Source organism: Carcharhinus amblyrhynchos, chromosome 10, assembly GCF_965287045.1.
Source record: "Carcharhinus amblyrhynchos chromosome 10, sCarAmb.v2.hapA, whole genome shotgun sequence".
In the NCBI taxonomy this organism is placed as follows: domain Eukaryota; kingdom Metazoa; phylum Chordata; class Chondrichthyes; order Carcharhiniformes; family Carcharhinidae; genus Carcharhinus; species Carcharhinus amblyrhynchos.
In genome coordinates this window covers 64,034,351-64,051,431 of record NC_137333.1, presented here as the reverse complement: position 1 = coordinate 64,051,431, position 17,081 = coordinate 64,034,351, and the positions used below count along the sequence as shown (strand labels likewise).

The window sequence follows — 17,081 nt, the reverse complement described above, 5'->3', positions numbered from 1 at the left end:
TTTTTGAGGCAGCAGTTTACTGTGCCACCCATATGCATGTTTCTTTATCCTGGATGGTGTCAAGCTTCTTGAGTGCTGTTGGAGCTGCACTCATCCAGATAAGTGGAGAATATTCCATCACACTCCTGACTCGCGCCATGTAGATTGTGGAAAGTCTTTATGAAGTCGGGGTACGGAGTTATTTGCCACAGAATTCCTAGTCTCTGACCTCCTCATGTAGGCACAGTACTTATATAATTAGTCAAGTTGAGTTTCTTATTACAACCTTTAGGATGTCAATAAACTGAACAGACAACACATAACTTTAATACTTTTTGACTATTGCAAAATTATAACTTCATGGCTTGGGGTGGGAAAAAGGGGATAAAATGTTCTCTTCCGTACTTCATGTTTTCTATAGATTTTGCAATATTTTCTAGTCCTTTAGAACTCACTTGTAAATTCTCTAAACGATTTTGCACCTTTTTGGCCTGAGTTTCCAATTTCTTATTCTGTTGCTTCACTTCGGTAATCTGCAAAATATCACCACCTGCATTAAAAGACATATTCTAATCTATTATCACCCCATTGAAAGCAAGTGCTTTACAGTTTTGAACTAGATAAAGCTCATTTGAATTATACTTTGAAACATTCTTTGAAATAGACAAATGTACACTTGCAGCATGTAAATGGTGGGGGTGGGGAAATTAAGGAGAGAATTTCTACTTCAACGCACCTTGGACTGCACATTTGGAAAACATACATGTCAGCCTATGATTTTCTGTCTTTTAATTGCAAAAATTCATGGGCTTGTGATCCACTGTTTTCAATGTGTTATCAGCAAATGTGCCAAATGCCAAAAGGAAGAAAAATCTACTTTAATGTCAGTGCAAAGGCAGGATGGTTTTCTTGATTTATAGTTCAGACTGGTTCAGTGATTTGAATAACAGACTGCTCCATTGATGTGGAATACTGATGCATTTCAAAATGGACCCAAAACCCTGCAATGATTTGAAAAATAGAGATAGGTATGTAACTTGTTCATATCTCTCAGTGAGAAATCATGGATATTGTTTGCGTTTGTGGAATCCGGTCTCTTGCTCTAACTAAAAATATGCATGGAGTACTACTCAGTTTGTTGAGAATCAGCTATGTTCAATTGTTGAGCAGATGTATTTCAAATACAAAGAGACGACTTTCCCTTGCAATCTGGAAATGGTACTCTGGTAAACTTTAAGGATCTGGAACAATCAGAATTGTCTTTTGCAATCATTTGCTTGAACACGATTTAGAATTTATATCATGAGACCCCAATCCAAACATCGAAACTTTTTAAATGTGGAGAAGCAAAAATTTGTCTGTGGAATTATAGTCATTTTTGAAATAAATTGGCTGTAGCTTGTCATAATAAAGGCATTTTAATTATGTCATGATAATGTATCAGAGCCTGAATTGTGCATGGACATATTGAACTTTTAAACAAAATGTATTTTTTAAAAAAGAAAATAGAAGTAAAAACTGGCTGAAACTGCAAAATAACCACTTGCTGGAATTCCAATGTAGAATATGCTCAGTCCTTAGGAGAGGAAAAAAAGTCACACCTTTTTCAGATGGAGATACTTCAAAAGGAAGAGATGCAGTACAAAGCTGAACTGTAATCTCCTGTGGAGATAATGGCAGCCATTTACCATATTAGCAGAAACCACCCCTTTGGAGTTGTATCCCACAAATGTTTGTGGTTTTCTCCTTCCAGGAATAAACAAGACAATTGGTCTCTGTGTGCTAGATTGGGGTTCTAGCTCTACTGTGCTAGTGAGAGCAGTATAGGTCACAACTAAGAACATCTAGGCACCCCTGCACTGATAAATAAAAGAATCTCTCTCAGTTCTGAAAGTCAAGTCAGTGAAGGAAGCAGAAAAACTATTCAGCTAACCTGCAGAATCAAGAATCTCCAAACCAACTGCTCAATTGTTTCAGTCAGCATTACCAGAATCCATTACCAACTTAACTGACATAACATTTCACCATCTACGTCTCATGGACAAGCTAAAGCCAGATTTGTATATCTCTTTTAACTTTTATTTTTGGATTCATTTCTCATTTCTAAACTGGCTTGTAAGTATGCTGTGTTTTATTTTCTTTTTGCATTTTAGTAACCAAAAAACTCACTCATTCTTTAAGTCAAAAAAGCCTGGTTAAATTTACACGTTTTAAAGCAGAACTACATTTGGACTGGGAAGATATCCACAAGGGAAGGGATCCCTTTTAAATTAACCTTGTTACAACCAACTGAGGAGATTGAATAAAGACAGGAAGAAAGTTCACCGCTCCTCACACGGGACACAGCAGTTTGGGGGTATCCAGTCCAGAATCATAAATTGTGGGACCTCGTCCAGTGACCGGTCATAACACTTATTTCAAACATCAACATTGTACTTAGTGTGTTAACTATTGTACTTAATGGAGCTATTTATATTCACGTGTAGTTTTTTTTAGCCTATTTATCACTAACACCAGAAATAATTACTTTAATAGCACAGATAAAGATAAATTCAAATTACTTCAAATGGAATTATTGTTAGCTCTCAGGAACCCAGCTCTGCAAGGAAAGCATTCATAAAATATACAATTTCAAAAGTTGTACAGGATGACAGTCTGCCAATTGAACAGCTGTTACATCACCGCCAGACAGGACAGTATTGAAGCGACAAAATATAGCATTAAATGGGTTATAATGATAACAGCCTGTCATTTAATGCAATTAATCACTATAAAATTTGTTAAAAACACCTCGCCCCACAAAATCATTAACTAATTTTGACAAGTTTAGGTAGAGTCTATAGCTTACTCTAAATAATGGCTTTTTAAGAAGTAAATCTCTAACTAAAGGCCAATATTCAATGTTCATCACTCAACTGTTGACTATACATCTACTTATTCAACATAAAATCATTATAATTATTCAGTTGAAACTGCATTCTGAATCATAAAGCCATTCTATGACCAGCTCAATAATATTCAGTAAATCAGGCTGAAAAGGTTTGCAGAGTTGAGAAAAAAATTATTACGAAAATGAATTTAATTTTGACAAGTCAGTAAGTTTGATGGATAAATTAGGTTTAGTGCAGGGCAAGTTGTAGATAGCTGATCTTTCATCAATTTTTAATTTGAAGTAGACAAAGATTGGCAGTCTGGTAAGGGCAGTGGAAAGTTGGGAGTTCTGAAGCTCACGCAAGCAGACAAGGGTTCCACATCACTGGAAGGGGAAGTAGGGGTGGAAGTGAAAACAAGGTCTTTGCTGACAGATTGAATATGGTTTTGAAGATCAGTTCTATACATTTACTTTTTGTATAATTCGGTCTCTCTTGAGCAACCAACAGTGCATACATCATGCATGATGTACCAAAATTTTGTTTTTGATATTTCCTTTTTTTTAAAAATAAAAGACTGCAATGAGGTTACTGTGAAAATCCCCTAGTCACCACACTCCGGCACCTGTTTTGGGTACACTAAGGGAGAAGTTAGCATGGCCATGGCTGCTTTTGGACTGTGGGAAGAAATCAGAACACCCGGAAGAAACCAGAACACCCAGAAGAAACCCTTGCAAACACGGGGCAAATGTGCATACTCTGCACAGATTATTACCCAAGCTGGGAATCAAACTCCAGGTTCCTGGTGCTATGAGGCAGCAGTGCTAACCACCATGCTGCCCACAAAGTTGTCAAATAGGAAAAAAGAAGTTTTTTGTGATATTGTAACTTTAGCTAGGATATGGTTCTATGCAGATTTTCATGTTTTTTCCCCTGATTTTGTATTTTTTTGACAGTGCTACACCCAAGGGAAGGGAGGGGCACTTATGATTAAAGGAAATTTAGAAAGCTTCATCCACATGTTGGTCTGACTCATGAAGGATCTAACTAACTTGATTGCACCTGCAAGATTTTCCCTGCTCAGGAAACAGTTACTACATTTAATGACCCGAGGCAACAGTCTATAGCTGTACTAGTTGAAACACAACCATATTATGGTAATATAAGCTTTAGAAAATAGTTCTTGCCTGTTTTTTCAAGGAGTCATTTAATTCTTTTAATGTGTCAAAGGAGGATTTAAGTCGCTTGTTTTCCTTTATCTTTTCCTTTAAGGCATTTGTGAGTTGACTGACTTCGGCAGTATGTTGCTGTGGGAAACCAAAAAAGGATAGATTTGCAACTTGTCATCTAGGTGTAAAAATTGGTATTGTGGATCACCCACCCATTGCAGAAATCATCCAAATCCCACCAATTTCAATGTAATGAAACTTAAATGATTTTGCTAAATGGCTAATTCACAGTTCTAATTTTACCACTGTTGGAAAGCAAAAAACCTATTCCAGTGAGACTCATTATTCACAATATTACTTTCTGGATACAATCACATTCAATAAGACCATAGGGCATGATGTTAATCTTGGGCAAATTCCAAATTATCACTTTTCCATAATCTGAACTTCACCAAAACTATTTCCTTAATCTTTCTGTTAAGGTTTAAGTTATTGTTCTTGATATCTACAGCAGAGCACAATACAGCTGAGAAACAAATGAAGCAAGAAAATAAATGCAGTTCAAAAGTCTGCATTCTTACTCGGGCTGGAAAATGGCATGCGACTTCCCATAATCAATCTGGAAGCAACCACGACCCCAGGAAACAATCATGGTCTGGTAATAGGACCTCTTATTGTGGAAGGAATAGGTCATGAACAGTACCCCAGAAAGAGATAAGAGAGCAAAGACTATAGAACAATCTAGGGATTCCACTAAAAGTAAGAGCCCTAATGATTGGCTACAGACAAATCAGTAGCTAAATTCTTGAGATGCAAAACAAAGGGCGTTGGAAAATCAGAAATAATTTGGTATCTGCTCTGAAGTGCCAGATGGGGCACAGCTGGCTTTATCAGAGGTGATATCTACAAATAAGGTACTTCTTGAGACGATATACAAGGCTAAAACCAGACTAGTGACTTGGGGTTTCAAGGAGAGACTTGTTAATCAGTATATTAGAATGGTCTTTCCCATGTCAGGAAAAATTATCCTGGAAATTTTCTTAGCTTTCTTGGCCACATATTTGTGCAACATAAAACCAAATTTTGTAGGGAGATGTGTTTATGAAACTACCTAAATAAACTGGTAATGTGGAAGGGAAGCTGTAGAAATTAATCGTGCGTTTATGGATTAAACAATATGTTGAGGGGATGGAAATGGTATTTCTCAGTTACGTCTGTCTTGCTGCAAGTAGGTTGTATTTAGCTGAAAGCAGACCCAGCAATGTTCTATTAACATCACAAAGAGGAATTTGCAGATATCTTTAACACACACAGTTGTGGTTTTCCATGAGGAGGTACTGCAGGGAATTTAGGATTGGTGGTCAGGTTTTGGGGGTTTTCAAAGATACAGGATTAGATATTAATCAGAAAGATCATAGATAACGTTGAATCAACAATCATAATTAGAAAAGGTTAATCATAACCCTATAAATTGGGCCAGGCTCTCACATAAAGATGATTTTTCATCCAAAGGATCAAAGCAGTTAAGCTCAAATAGTCAGTTAAACTGGTTATGCATTCAGACAAGAATGGATGCCAGTTGTGAAGCATTGAAACTTAATATTGTGGTGAAACATGCTACAGTTGAGGAGGTTCTGAGAGCAAACAAAAGAGTAAAAAAACTAAATTTGGAGAGATGTGCAGTCAAGTTTCTAGCCTTGGCTAACCCAAAAATATATGAAATTAGTCCTTTTCGGTGGTGCTTCCTATGCTTCAATTGTAGCATGATTCACCACAATATTAAGTTCCAATGTTTTACAACTGACAAAACATTGAGGATAGACCTTACTAATATGAAGGAAATGTTGATGACAAAAAATAAACTGTAAAATAAATTGGGTTGACACAAATTCTATTATCATACTGTTCTATAAAGAGGAATGCTTACATTGAGAAATTGTTGGAGGTTCTGGAAGAGATATATGTTATGATAAATTCTAACAAAATATGGAAAAACATTTTTTCACTTATGGTTTCGTAATTACTGGTGGGATTATGTTGTTAAACCCACAAAGTTGATGGCAATATTTGATTAAGGACCGAGAACACACATGAACACTGGGTTGACAAGAGGCAGAGATGTCTAATGCTACATCCTGTGAATAAACCTACCATCAGGAAAAGGACTGTGTTTTGTTTCATATTTCACCATCTGCCTTGATCCATATAACAGTAAGATAGGGTGATTATTGGCCATATTGAGTTTGCTCTACTTTTCATGGATAGGGCATACATGACCAATTTTCTGCACTCAGGTAAATGTCTGTACTGGAACAGCTTGGCTAGCAGTGCAGCTACCTCTGGGGCACATGTTTCCAATATAGCAGTTGGGTTGTTGTCAGGGGCCATTGCCTTTACTAAAATCTGTACCTTCAGCCATTTCCTGATCTCATGTGGAGTGAAATGAATTGGCTAAAGACTGTCTTTTATGACACTGGAGACCTTGGGGGGAGAGGGGTGGCGGGGAGGCAAGATGGATCTTCCACTCTGGTTGAAGATAGTTACAAATTTTTCGAGCTTGCCTTTTGAACTGATGTGCTGGGCTCTCATCATTAAGAATGCTGATATTTGTGGCACCTCCTCTGATTAGCCCACTATTATTGAAACTGGATGTGACAAGACTACAGAGCTTTAACCTAACTTGTTGGTTGCTTCTTTTACTGTTTAGTATGCATGTGACCCTGTGTCTACAGTTTCACTAAATTGACACCTCAATTTATATATTTTTATGTGCAATTCCTCACATGTTATCTTGCAGTCCTTCTTGAACCAGAATTGATCTTCTAGCTTGACGGTAATAGTCGAGTAAATTATAAGCTATGGCATGATATTAGATTGTGATTGAATCCAATTCTGTGCTGCTAATGGTCTACAGTGGCCAATTTTGAGCTGTTAGATTTGTTCTCTTTTGCTGGTTCTCTCACCACCTGCCATAGGGCTAGTCAGGCAGATACATGCTGCAGGACACAGCCAGCCCAGTCAGTACTGGTGCTACCGAGTTACTCTGCGACGGCACTGATGTACTCCCATCTAGACTACATTCTATGCTTTTGCTTCCTCCAGGTGATATACAACATGGAGGAGTACTGATTCATCAGCTAAGGGAGGGCAGGTTTCCATATCTATGTTTGATCTGATGTCTTGAGGCTTCATGTAGCCCACAGTCAATGTTGAGAACTCCAGGGGCCACTCCACCCAGACTGCATACCACTGCTCTAACAACTCTGGTGGTCTGCCCTGCCAGCAGGACAAAACAGGGATGGTGGTGCCTGGAACAATAGCTGTTCTGAGTATTACTATAATGACAGAGATAGATCTCCCAACTTTGGCACAAAATTCTAGGCCCTGGTGACAGATCAGTGTTGACTGAGCAGGGTGTGCCTTTGGCTCAGTGGCCAACCACATCGTTCAGGAAAATACAATATACACTGGGAAAAGGTTCACAAATATAATTTGCTTTAAAGAGGTCGTTTATAAATTATAGATATCATGAGAACCCAAGTAACTTAAGAAAGAACTTTTACCTACATGACAATTCTATAAATAAAAGCATTCTGTATTTTTATTATAACTTCTGTCATTATACAAAAAAAATTACCAATATAAATGGAGAAGCTGAAGACAAAATGTCACTGATTTCTGATTTTAGCTGTTTGAAAATGAGACGATATGTCAAGAGTGATTTTTTAAGCAGAATTGGTGTAAGTTATTGAGACTAGGTGAACTTTTACTATGAGCAAAGTAACCATATTAATTGAGTAAACTGTAACTTTCCATTTTGGGCGGCAGTGTCAGCAGCAAATAATCAGGTCAGTTACAGCAGGGTCAGATTGTAGAACAGCTTTGTTTACTTTGTCTTAGCAATATGTCTTAATCAAAAAAAACTCAGAGCGCCACCAGACTGCGCCATGACAAGATTGTCACTGTTGAATTAATGGAAGTTTGGCATCAAGCCCCCATCCAATAGAAACTTGTTTGAAGCTGCCCAAACTTGTTTCATATACAGGCGCTGAAAAAGACTTTTATCTCAGTACTTTGAATCTGATTCAACGTGTTGAAATAATACATGGTGATTTCCTATGTTGCCCACCACGAAGAGCAGGATCCTGTTCAATTGGAAATTGAAGTACTGAACAAAGACAAAAGTTAAATTACTGCAACCTGTAGGCTCTCTACATTTTAACATTCTGCTGAAGGCTATCAAATGATGAAATGTGGAAGGGTAGGCCAGTCCAATGAGGACCAAATTAGTTAAAAAGGGCTCGATTCTTTCCACTTAGCTGTAGATAACCCTTCAGACAAAGCTTAAACTGAGCAAAAGTCAAGAAATTCACAAAATGACACATTTAAACTGGTTAGACTCCCACAGTATCACTGAAGGATTCCTCAAACTTGGCTTTTAGCAAATGCACTCACGTTCTTTGGGCTAAGGTAAAAGTGTGTTCTTAAGAGCACAAAGTGTACACTCCACATCAAGCGAAAAGAAAATTCAATTATTTGGATTAGTTATTAAATATGGTGATGAGTTTCCAGCCAAGCAGCTAACCAGCTGACCAAAAAGAGCTTAATCCAATTATTATTCAGTGTTCACACAACAGACTGAATGCAGAAGTCCTGCATACCATTTTATTTTCCCTCCTCAATGCAGGGGTTTTAATGTTAATTACAGAGTCCTTACCACTATCTTTAACATCAAATAACTTCCAACTGACATGGGATCAAATTCAAAATCTTCCACCTCAACAACTCACTGTGTAAGTGTGCTGTTCTATTAGGGAAATATGCCTGACTTTTTTAAGAAAGCATTTATGGTGTTCAAGTGTGTCATGATCTGTTTTACAGCAATGGAATTTTCACTGCTTCAGAAAAGCACCATGCTCACTTTATTAGATACAGATGAAAGATTCATTTTGCTCTTTCGAAACTGAACAATGCTGTTGTGTTCCTTAAACGTCTGTTGTAGGTAAAATGTTAGAATCCGTCATCAAGGAGGAAATAGCGAGGCATCTTGAGGGGAACTGCTTGATAGAGCAGACGCAGCACGGTTTTGTTAAAGGGAAGTCGTGTCTGACAAATTTACTGGAGTTCTATGAGGATGTGTCTAGGGCGGTGGATAGAGGAGAGCCGGTGGATGTGGCCTTTCTTGACTTTCAGAAGGCGTTTGACAAGGTACCTCACAAGAGGTTATTGCAGAAGGTCAGGGGGCATGGAGTTGGGGGTAGGGTGTTAGCGTGGATAGAGGACTGGTTGTCAAATAGGAGGCAGAGAGTGGGGATCAATGGGTGCTATTCGGATTGGCGGATGGTGACTAGTGGAGTGCCCCAGGGGTCGGTGCTGGGGCCTCAGCTATTTACCATTTATATAGATGATCTGGAGGAGGGAATCGAGTGTAGGGTGTCGAAATTTGCTGATGACACCAAAATTGGTGGAAAGGCAAATTGTGCGGAGGGTGGGGAGAGTCTACAGAAGGATCTAGATAGGCTGGGCGAATGGGCCAGGAAATGGCAAATGGAATTTAATGTTGGCAAGTGCGAGGTGGTCCACTTTGGTAGGAATAATGGTAGGAAGGATTATTACTTACGTGGAGAAAAACTGCAGCAGGCGACGGTGCAGAGGGACCTCGGGGTCCTTGTGCATGAGTCGCAAAAACCCAGCCTGCAGGTGCAGCAGGTGGTTAGGAAGGTGAATGGGATGCTGGCCTTCATAGCGAGGGGGATTGAATATAAAAGTAGGGAGGTCTTGCTGTGGCTGTATAGGGCATTGGTGAGGCCGCAGCTGGAGTACTGTGTGCAGTACTTACGCAAGGATATTTTGGCCTTGGAGGGAGTGCAGAGGAGGTTTACTAGGCTGATGCCGGAGTTGAGGGGGTTGAGCTATGAGGAGAGGCTGAATAAACTGGGCTTGTACTCGTTAGAGTTTAGAAGAATGAGGGGAGATCTCATTGAGACGTATAAGATGATGAATGGGATGGATAGGATAGAGGTGGAGAGACTCTTCCCGCTCAGAAAGAATAGTAGGACTAGGGGACACAGCCTCAAGATAAAGGGGGGCAGTTTAGAACGGAGTTGAGGAGGAACTTCTTCACTCAAAGGGTGGTGAATCTCTGGAATTCTCTGCCCGTTGAAGTGGTGGAGGCTACCTCGCTAAATATTTTTAAGAAGCGGGTTGATGGGTTTTTGATAAGAGAGGGGATTAAGGGTTATGGGGAGAGGGCGGGAATGTGGAACTGAGCCACGACAGATCAGCCATGATCTTATTGAATGGCGGGGCAGGCTCGAGGGGCTAGTTGGCCTACTCCTGCTCCTATTTCTTATGTTCTTATGTTCTTAAAAAATCCAGATCTTTCCCAGAATGCCCTCTATCAGTCCACATTTTATGCAATAAAAATTTTTTAAAAATTGTGAACTTTCTGGATTGGTTTACAAGAGGGATAATATTAACTTGCCAACACTCATAAAGGTTCTTACTATTTCAGCAATGACCATACAGCATTTGTTCAGAATGCTGTATCGATAGATTGAATGCAACATTTTGAATCTCCTAATATTTAAATTATGCAGAAAGGCCAAATCAGTACCATTTTTCATAACAGGGTAATATGTTAACTTAACAGTCAGAGTGTCTCTGGCTTTAACCTACACAGTATTGATGCATTTTTTGAGCGAAGAGAGCGCTGCATAATGGTGTTAAATAACATACAGGAAATAAAGTCCATTGATCTGAGGCACCATTGAACATACAAAACAAAACCGAAGAAATACATATGTACATATTTTCTAGAAAAATATTCCTAATGAATAAATTAAAACTTTTCTAAATAATATAAAGAAAAATACTATTAGGATTAAAATGCATTTATCAATTGGACGGTTTCTGATAAGTAAAGGCCGATGATAATCAGGAAAAATGAAAACATGAACTATCAAAAGTAATATAACGAGTAACCTGCAGCAATTCACTATACCTCTTTCATTATCTGAAATTTAGCATGAACTTCTTCTTCAACTCCTCTTAGCTTAGTTAACGCATCTTGATGTTTGAGGAGCAAAGCCTCACGGTTCGCTAAACGTTGTTCATGTGACTGCACCTGATGTCTGTAATCCTGTAATGCTACACTTTCTCTCTGCAATACAACATAAAAATAAGAGCTGTTGCATATTAAGCATATGCTAAGTCAGTATATATTAAACCTTAAAAACAAAATAGCAGATAAGTGTTCTGTTCCTCCACAAAAAAAAACTCATGCGTTTTTATGATGCCTTTAACATAACAAAATATTGTACAGACTTGATAAAATTAATATTGCCATTAAACTTATAAATAAAAGTGATTTTCACTTTGGGGAAGTATGAGAGAGAGAGAGCGCGAGAGAAAGATGTGGGGGACAATGCTATCACTCACCATCATTCAAGTTGCTTTTTAAAGGTACATAGGAACAGAAGTAGGCTATTCAGTCCCTTGTAAATGTATATGTATATATTCAGCAAAGGAGAAACCTTTTCACACAATAAGTGGCTTGGGTCTGGAATATACAGCCTGGATTGTGTTGGAAGCAGGTTCAATCAAGGCATTAAATGATTATTTGAATAGAAACAACATGCAAGGGTACGGGGAAAAGGCAAAGGAATGGCACTAAGTCAAATTGCCTCCTTCCGTGTCGTAACAATTCTGTGACTGAACATGCTTCAACATTCAATGAAACTGTAGTTGATGTGCATCTTAACTCTATCCACCAACTAGGCTTGGTATCTCATGTGGTCAGCAAAAATCTGTCACTCTCAGAATTCAAGTTACTAATTGAACTAGGATCTACTGCTTTTTGGGAGATAGGGAGTTCCATATCTATCATCATCTGCATGAAGTAGTATTTCCTAACTTATTATCCTGAATGGCTCTGATTTTAAGATTATATCCCCTTGGCTTAGAGGAAAATGTTTTCAATTATCCATTTCATCAATTTCCTTCAAATTGAAAAATCACGAATCAAACAATGCTTCAATCTTCACTGTTCTATGGAATATTAGATTAGTTTTTGTCATTGCTATTCACAATTTAACCCATGGAGGCGTGGTAACATACTGTTGAATCAGTGCTTCATTTCTTCCAAGGTCAATATATTCTTCTAAGGTTTGGTAACAATACACAATTATCAAGACAAGGTTCAACTACTGTGGAAACTGTTCTTGCTTTATATTCTAGCCCTCTAGTTATAAAGTTAACAATGCACTGCCTGTTTTAATGCCAAACTTGGTACTTTGAGAATCAAGTTCTGCAATGTTGTCGACTGTACTGTGAAATTCATTATTCCATTCTTCCTCTACGTATGAATACTTTTCTTATGTTAAAGTTGCGGACACATACATAACGTTCAATAGCCATCATCAGCAATGAGGTAATTACTATTTCACACTACTAAAAAATAGGTAGGCTTAAGCTGAGTGGGGTCAATTCTAAGATTTGGTTGCACTGGAGGACAGTCTCAGGGTTTTACAGAACTGATGTGCAAGGTTAGATGTGCACTACACTGTGGGAGGTAGCTGGGGTTTGGCAGAATGGCGAGAGATCTTGTGGTCTTAGCACCACTTTGGAGAAGGAATTTGGGGATCTGGTGTTTGGCAGAATGTTAGAATGAATTATAGCATTTGGTTCACTGATGAATTCCTGGGGTCTGTCAGTATAAAGGACCAGGGCAGTGGGAGGGCGGGGGTGGCAGTTAAACAAACAGACAACAGAAATTTAAGTTTCCCTGAGATTTCTACAAATATTGAATTTAGCATTTCCTGGGTGTTTTCCTGTGTCTCTCTCACTCAGCTACCACTAATTATAATGCTTACATTTTCCAATATTGGCATATTTCAGTTTGCCTGAGAAGCATTCAAATTAACCATCTGTCCTTTATTTTGGGAATAGAGGAAATAAATTGGGACGAGGAAGAATACTTTACCCCTTCTCCCTCAGCCTGTACTGTTTTGAAAAATTATTTAAAAATGTAATTGAATATCTACTTTAATTCAGCATTCCATTTTTATTGAAACTATTTCTCAACCAAACTGACTTATTATTATATTAGTTATTACGCTAGTCCAAATGCAACCTTAGTTTTGAATATAGATACCGAAGAAACAAAGTTAAAGAACAGGCCCAAGCACTCAATTTTGAGAGATGCAGTGTGAGCGACTTTCGTATAATCTGACTAGATTCTGGTTTTGGTCCCATACTTCATATGTTTTCATCAAACAGAATTGCTATTTACATCCACATTCAAGTTAACTGCACCATAGTAAGAAAATGCAGCAAAGTAGTTTTCCCCACAACTTTTAAGAGTTCTACAGTGGTGTTTACAATGTAAGAATTAGTTTCTGCTTTGGAGCATTTGTTCCAATCATTCCAAATTAAGCCCCAGGGCATGAAGTTTCAGTGGCTAGTTGGGTGCAGGGAGAGCAATGAATCAAAAGCTGAAAGTCATGTCTGGCAAAGTTTTTGGCTAACACAGAGATGGTTAGAACTAGCATTTACTTAAAAGCAACTGACTATTAAACTAGTTTTGACAATCATAATTTTGTCATTCAAGTAGCACCTGCAAGTGTTGCCGTATGCTCGTTAACTCATTATAAATTTGCATTATATCAGGTGGCAAAGGACAGGCATCTTCCCAAGACTCCGAAAGGTATCCATTCTTCTTTGATCCTGTAATGTCATCTGTACAGGGAACTGAAGTTGAAGTGAAATTGGTGGCAGCTATGTTAGAAGATAATGTAACATCTGAAGAACAAGATTAGAAACTCACGTCAGAGATCTTTTTAAAAAATTAAAGCGATAAAATTAAACATATTTCTTACATATTAATCCGGGCATATAATGACCTCCTGTAATATCAGAAGGTCAGACCAAAGATGGAAAGTAACAACTTAAACTGACTGTCTGGGAATGAATGTGGGGACATATGCAACTGTGACAGCCAAAATTAGCATGTTTTGGAAGAAGTAGTCAAATACAAGCAAAAATGTGAGATGGCAGAAGTATCAGAAATCATACAATTTTATCATTGTTCAAACCCAAGGTATCTTTAGCAAGAAAACCAAGTATATCAGACTATATCTACTGGCTTAGACAATAATTGAAAGTGTACCAAATTATGGGGACAATGCTCCCATACCGCTGCACTAATTTTTAGTACAGCAGGCCGGGAGATTCTCAATTCAGCTGATTCGCAGGGTTCATGCATGCGTTCCCGCCATGATAGCGTTTCCCAATGCTGGATATCCGACAGTGTCAGTTCCATGCCAGAAATCCGCGGGGAGGTGCAAAGACCATTTAAACGGTCATTTTAATACAATTTAAGTATAATTAGCGGGCCCAGGACTGAAAACTCCAGACCTGCTAGCATCTCCCCTACTGCCAGAGTGGTTCGCTCCAACGGAGACTACAATGGTCAACTAAAGAGGAACTACCGTTCCCGCTGAAGTGAAGTGGGGGCGCTATTAGCATTGGCACCTGGCAGTGCCAGCCTTGGCCCTTAGGGGAGGGAATTCAGGACTGGGGGGGGGGGGGGGGGGGGGTGGTTCAAGATTGGCATAGGAACAGTGTGGGGCCAGCAATCAGGAGGCCGGTAGTGCAGGGCTACTGCGCATACGCCAATCTTAGCGCTGACAGATCGGCGAACGCACAGTGGCACGTGCTACCACCCTCTCCGGTGGGAACAGGCCCCGTCTACTGATTTTTAGTTATACACATGTTAAATGACCTCTGCAATGCACAAAGTGTGGGAAATTTTTCTCTGATCTCCCATTAAAAAATCCAGCATAAATTACTCCAGTTTCCACACTTAGAATTTTTTGGGAGAATTCCGGACCACATCTATTCACATGAAATGCATTTGATGAATTGTTTACTCTTTGATTCCTCTTCTCTCCCTCATGTCACTATTCGAAGAACAGCAGGAGAGTTCTTGCTCTAAACCAACATCACCAACAAAACAAAATTATTGGTCATTTACCGCATTGCTTTTTGTGAGCAATGTGCAAACTGACTGCCAAGTTTCCCTACGTTACTAAGGTAATAAGGGCTTTCAAATTTTCTGAAATTGTGAATGGTGCTTTATACATGCAGATTCTTTTTTTTTTCCCCCACTTGTTTTGGGATTGAAGTTTATGACCTGAATCTTATGGTATTAGGAGTCAAAGTGAATCAACACATGTCACTGATGTGCCTTGGGACTCCAATGAAATTCTGATGTAAATACACGTGAGGTACATTCACGGGAATTTTAAAATTACAATTTTACCCTGTCTGAATTGCTGCATGATTCTCTATAACACTGCGACCACGGGGCCAACACTACAGAGACCTGGACTGTTTGCCCTATACATATGCTGACTTTCACACAGATTTACTTAGAGTTTTACCTGATGGGTATAAAGCCTGCTTACGAGCATAAATCTGAGTCAACTGGAGTGTCAAAGCACAATGGCAACTGCAATGTTTGCCCCATCCTGGCTCCCTGTCCTGGCAATTTTCACCTGCCCCCTTCTAACAATGTTACCCTCTCCCTGCCAGCAATGTTCACCCCCATACTGACAATGTTGACACCTCCATCCCAAACAACATTCACCCTCTCTCGCCACATCTTGGCAATGTTCATCCACTGGCACCTTTCAGCAATTTTCACTCAATCCCTTCCGTCAATGCTCATTCCTGCCCGACAGCATTCACAAGTCCTCGCAATGCTCATCTCCCCTTGAACTCAATATTCAACCTCATCCCAGCAACGTTCACCTTTCCCCCTCCCAACAACATTCGCTCCACCTCTTGACTACGCTTTATCTCCCTCCATACTGTTCACCTTCTATCCTAACAATGTTCATCACTGACAAAGCAATGTTCACCCGCCATTTAGGCTCACCATCCCCTTCTCACACCCCTGATAACGTCCATCCTCTCTCCTGACTCAGTTTCTGGAATCCCCTGGCTCCTTTGTGGCCAATATTGGAAGAGCGTGCATTATAGGGGCATTGGGGGGGGGGGGGGGGGGGGGGGTGTGGTGGGTAGTGGGAAGTGGTTTAGAGAAACTGAGCACTGTCACGGGTGAGATTGAGTATTTGTGGGGTGAGCAAGGCACAAGCATTGTCAGAAATGAGAGTAAGCTATATCGAGAGGGCAAAGAAGGGTGAGCATTTTTGGAAGGGGTGAGGAATTGGGTGAACAATCAGGGGTTGATTGTTCAGGCCCAGTCAGGGTGGTTCAGAATGGGGTGATCATTGTCAGAGGGTGGGGATGAGAAGGGAGTGACCATTGTTGGGAGCTGTGATGAACAGGGTGAGCGCTGTCAGGGTAGTGGGGAAATGGTTGAACACAAGAGGGGATCAAAAGCAGGAGGAGCATTGTTGGTAGGGGTGGGAAAGGGGTGAGCTTTGTCAGGGCAGTGAGGAAGGGGTGGATTGAGCATTGTGTCAGATGAGATGAAGAACAGAGACAGCGTTGTCAAGGATGGTGATGAGTATCATTGGATGGTGAGGAAGATGGTGAGAATTGTTGAGGGATGAGGAAGGACATGAGCATCGTTGGGGGTTGAGTTGAGGAAACGCATTTGGGAGTGAGCACTGTTGGGGGTAAGGGAAGGTGAGCACTGGTGGAGGGAATGGAGAGTAAGGACTGTTGGTGGGAGAGGGGGGCAATGTGAAGGAGGAGTAAGCACTCTTGGCAAGATAAGGCCGACCAGTGACAGTGGGGGTAACATTTAAAACAGCTCAAATCAATGAACGTAGGTGTACCTTTTTTGCTGCTGACAAGATGATCTGGGTCTATGAATTGTTGCAGATCATCCTTTTAGAAGCAGCAGAAATAGTCCAGTGGGGTGACCATTCACTCTGTGTCTTTATTAAGTATGGCTGCATAATTCCAAATACAATTTGAAGTTACCACTCTCAACACAACATACTAGAAAGGCTCCCTAATTTGTGGCTGAACTCAACGAGGGCAGGTTCAGAGAGCAACCTACAGCAATTCCTCAAATTCTTTTGCAATG

At 39.8% G+C, this 17,081-nt stretch overlaps 1 protein-coding gene across 2 annotated transcripts in view; it reads right to left on the bottom strand.

Annotated features, from left to right (window-relative positions):
* LOC145349003 (coiled-coil domain-containing protein 138-like) overlaps positions 1-17,081 on the bottom strand; it is an 86,749-nt gene that overhangs the window by 30,094 nt on the left and 39,574 nt on the right. For both annotated transcript variants that reach the window (XM_080197198.1, XM_080197199.1), the window contains exons 5-8: positions 13,635-13,819; positions 11,022-11,180; positions 4,037-4,156; positions 435-512 (exon numbers count right to left, since the gene is read on the bottom strand). In XM_080197198.1, the coding sequence (XP_080053324.1) occupies positions 435-512; positions 4,037-4,156; positions 11,022-11,180; positions 13,635-13,819 (542 nt within the window). The remainder of the gene's footprint in view (positions 1-434; positions 513-4,036; positions 4,157-11,021; positions 11,181-13,634; positions 13,820-17,081) is intronic.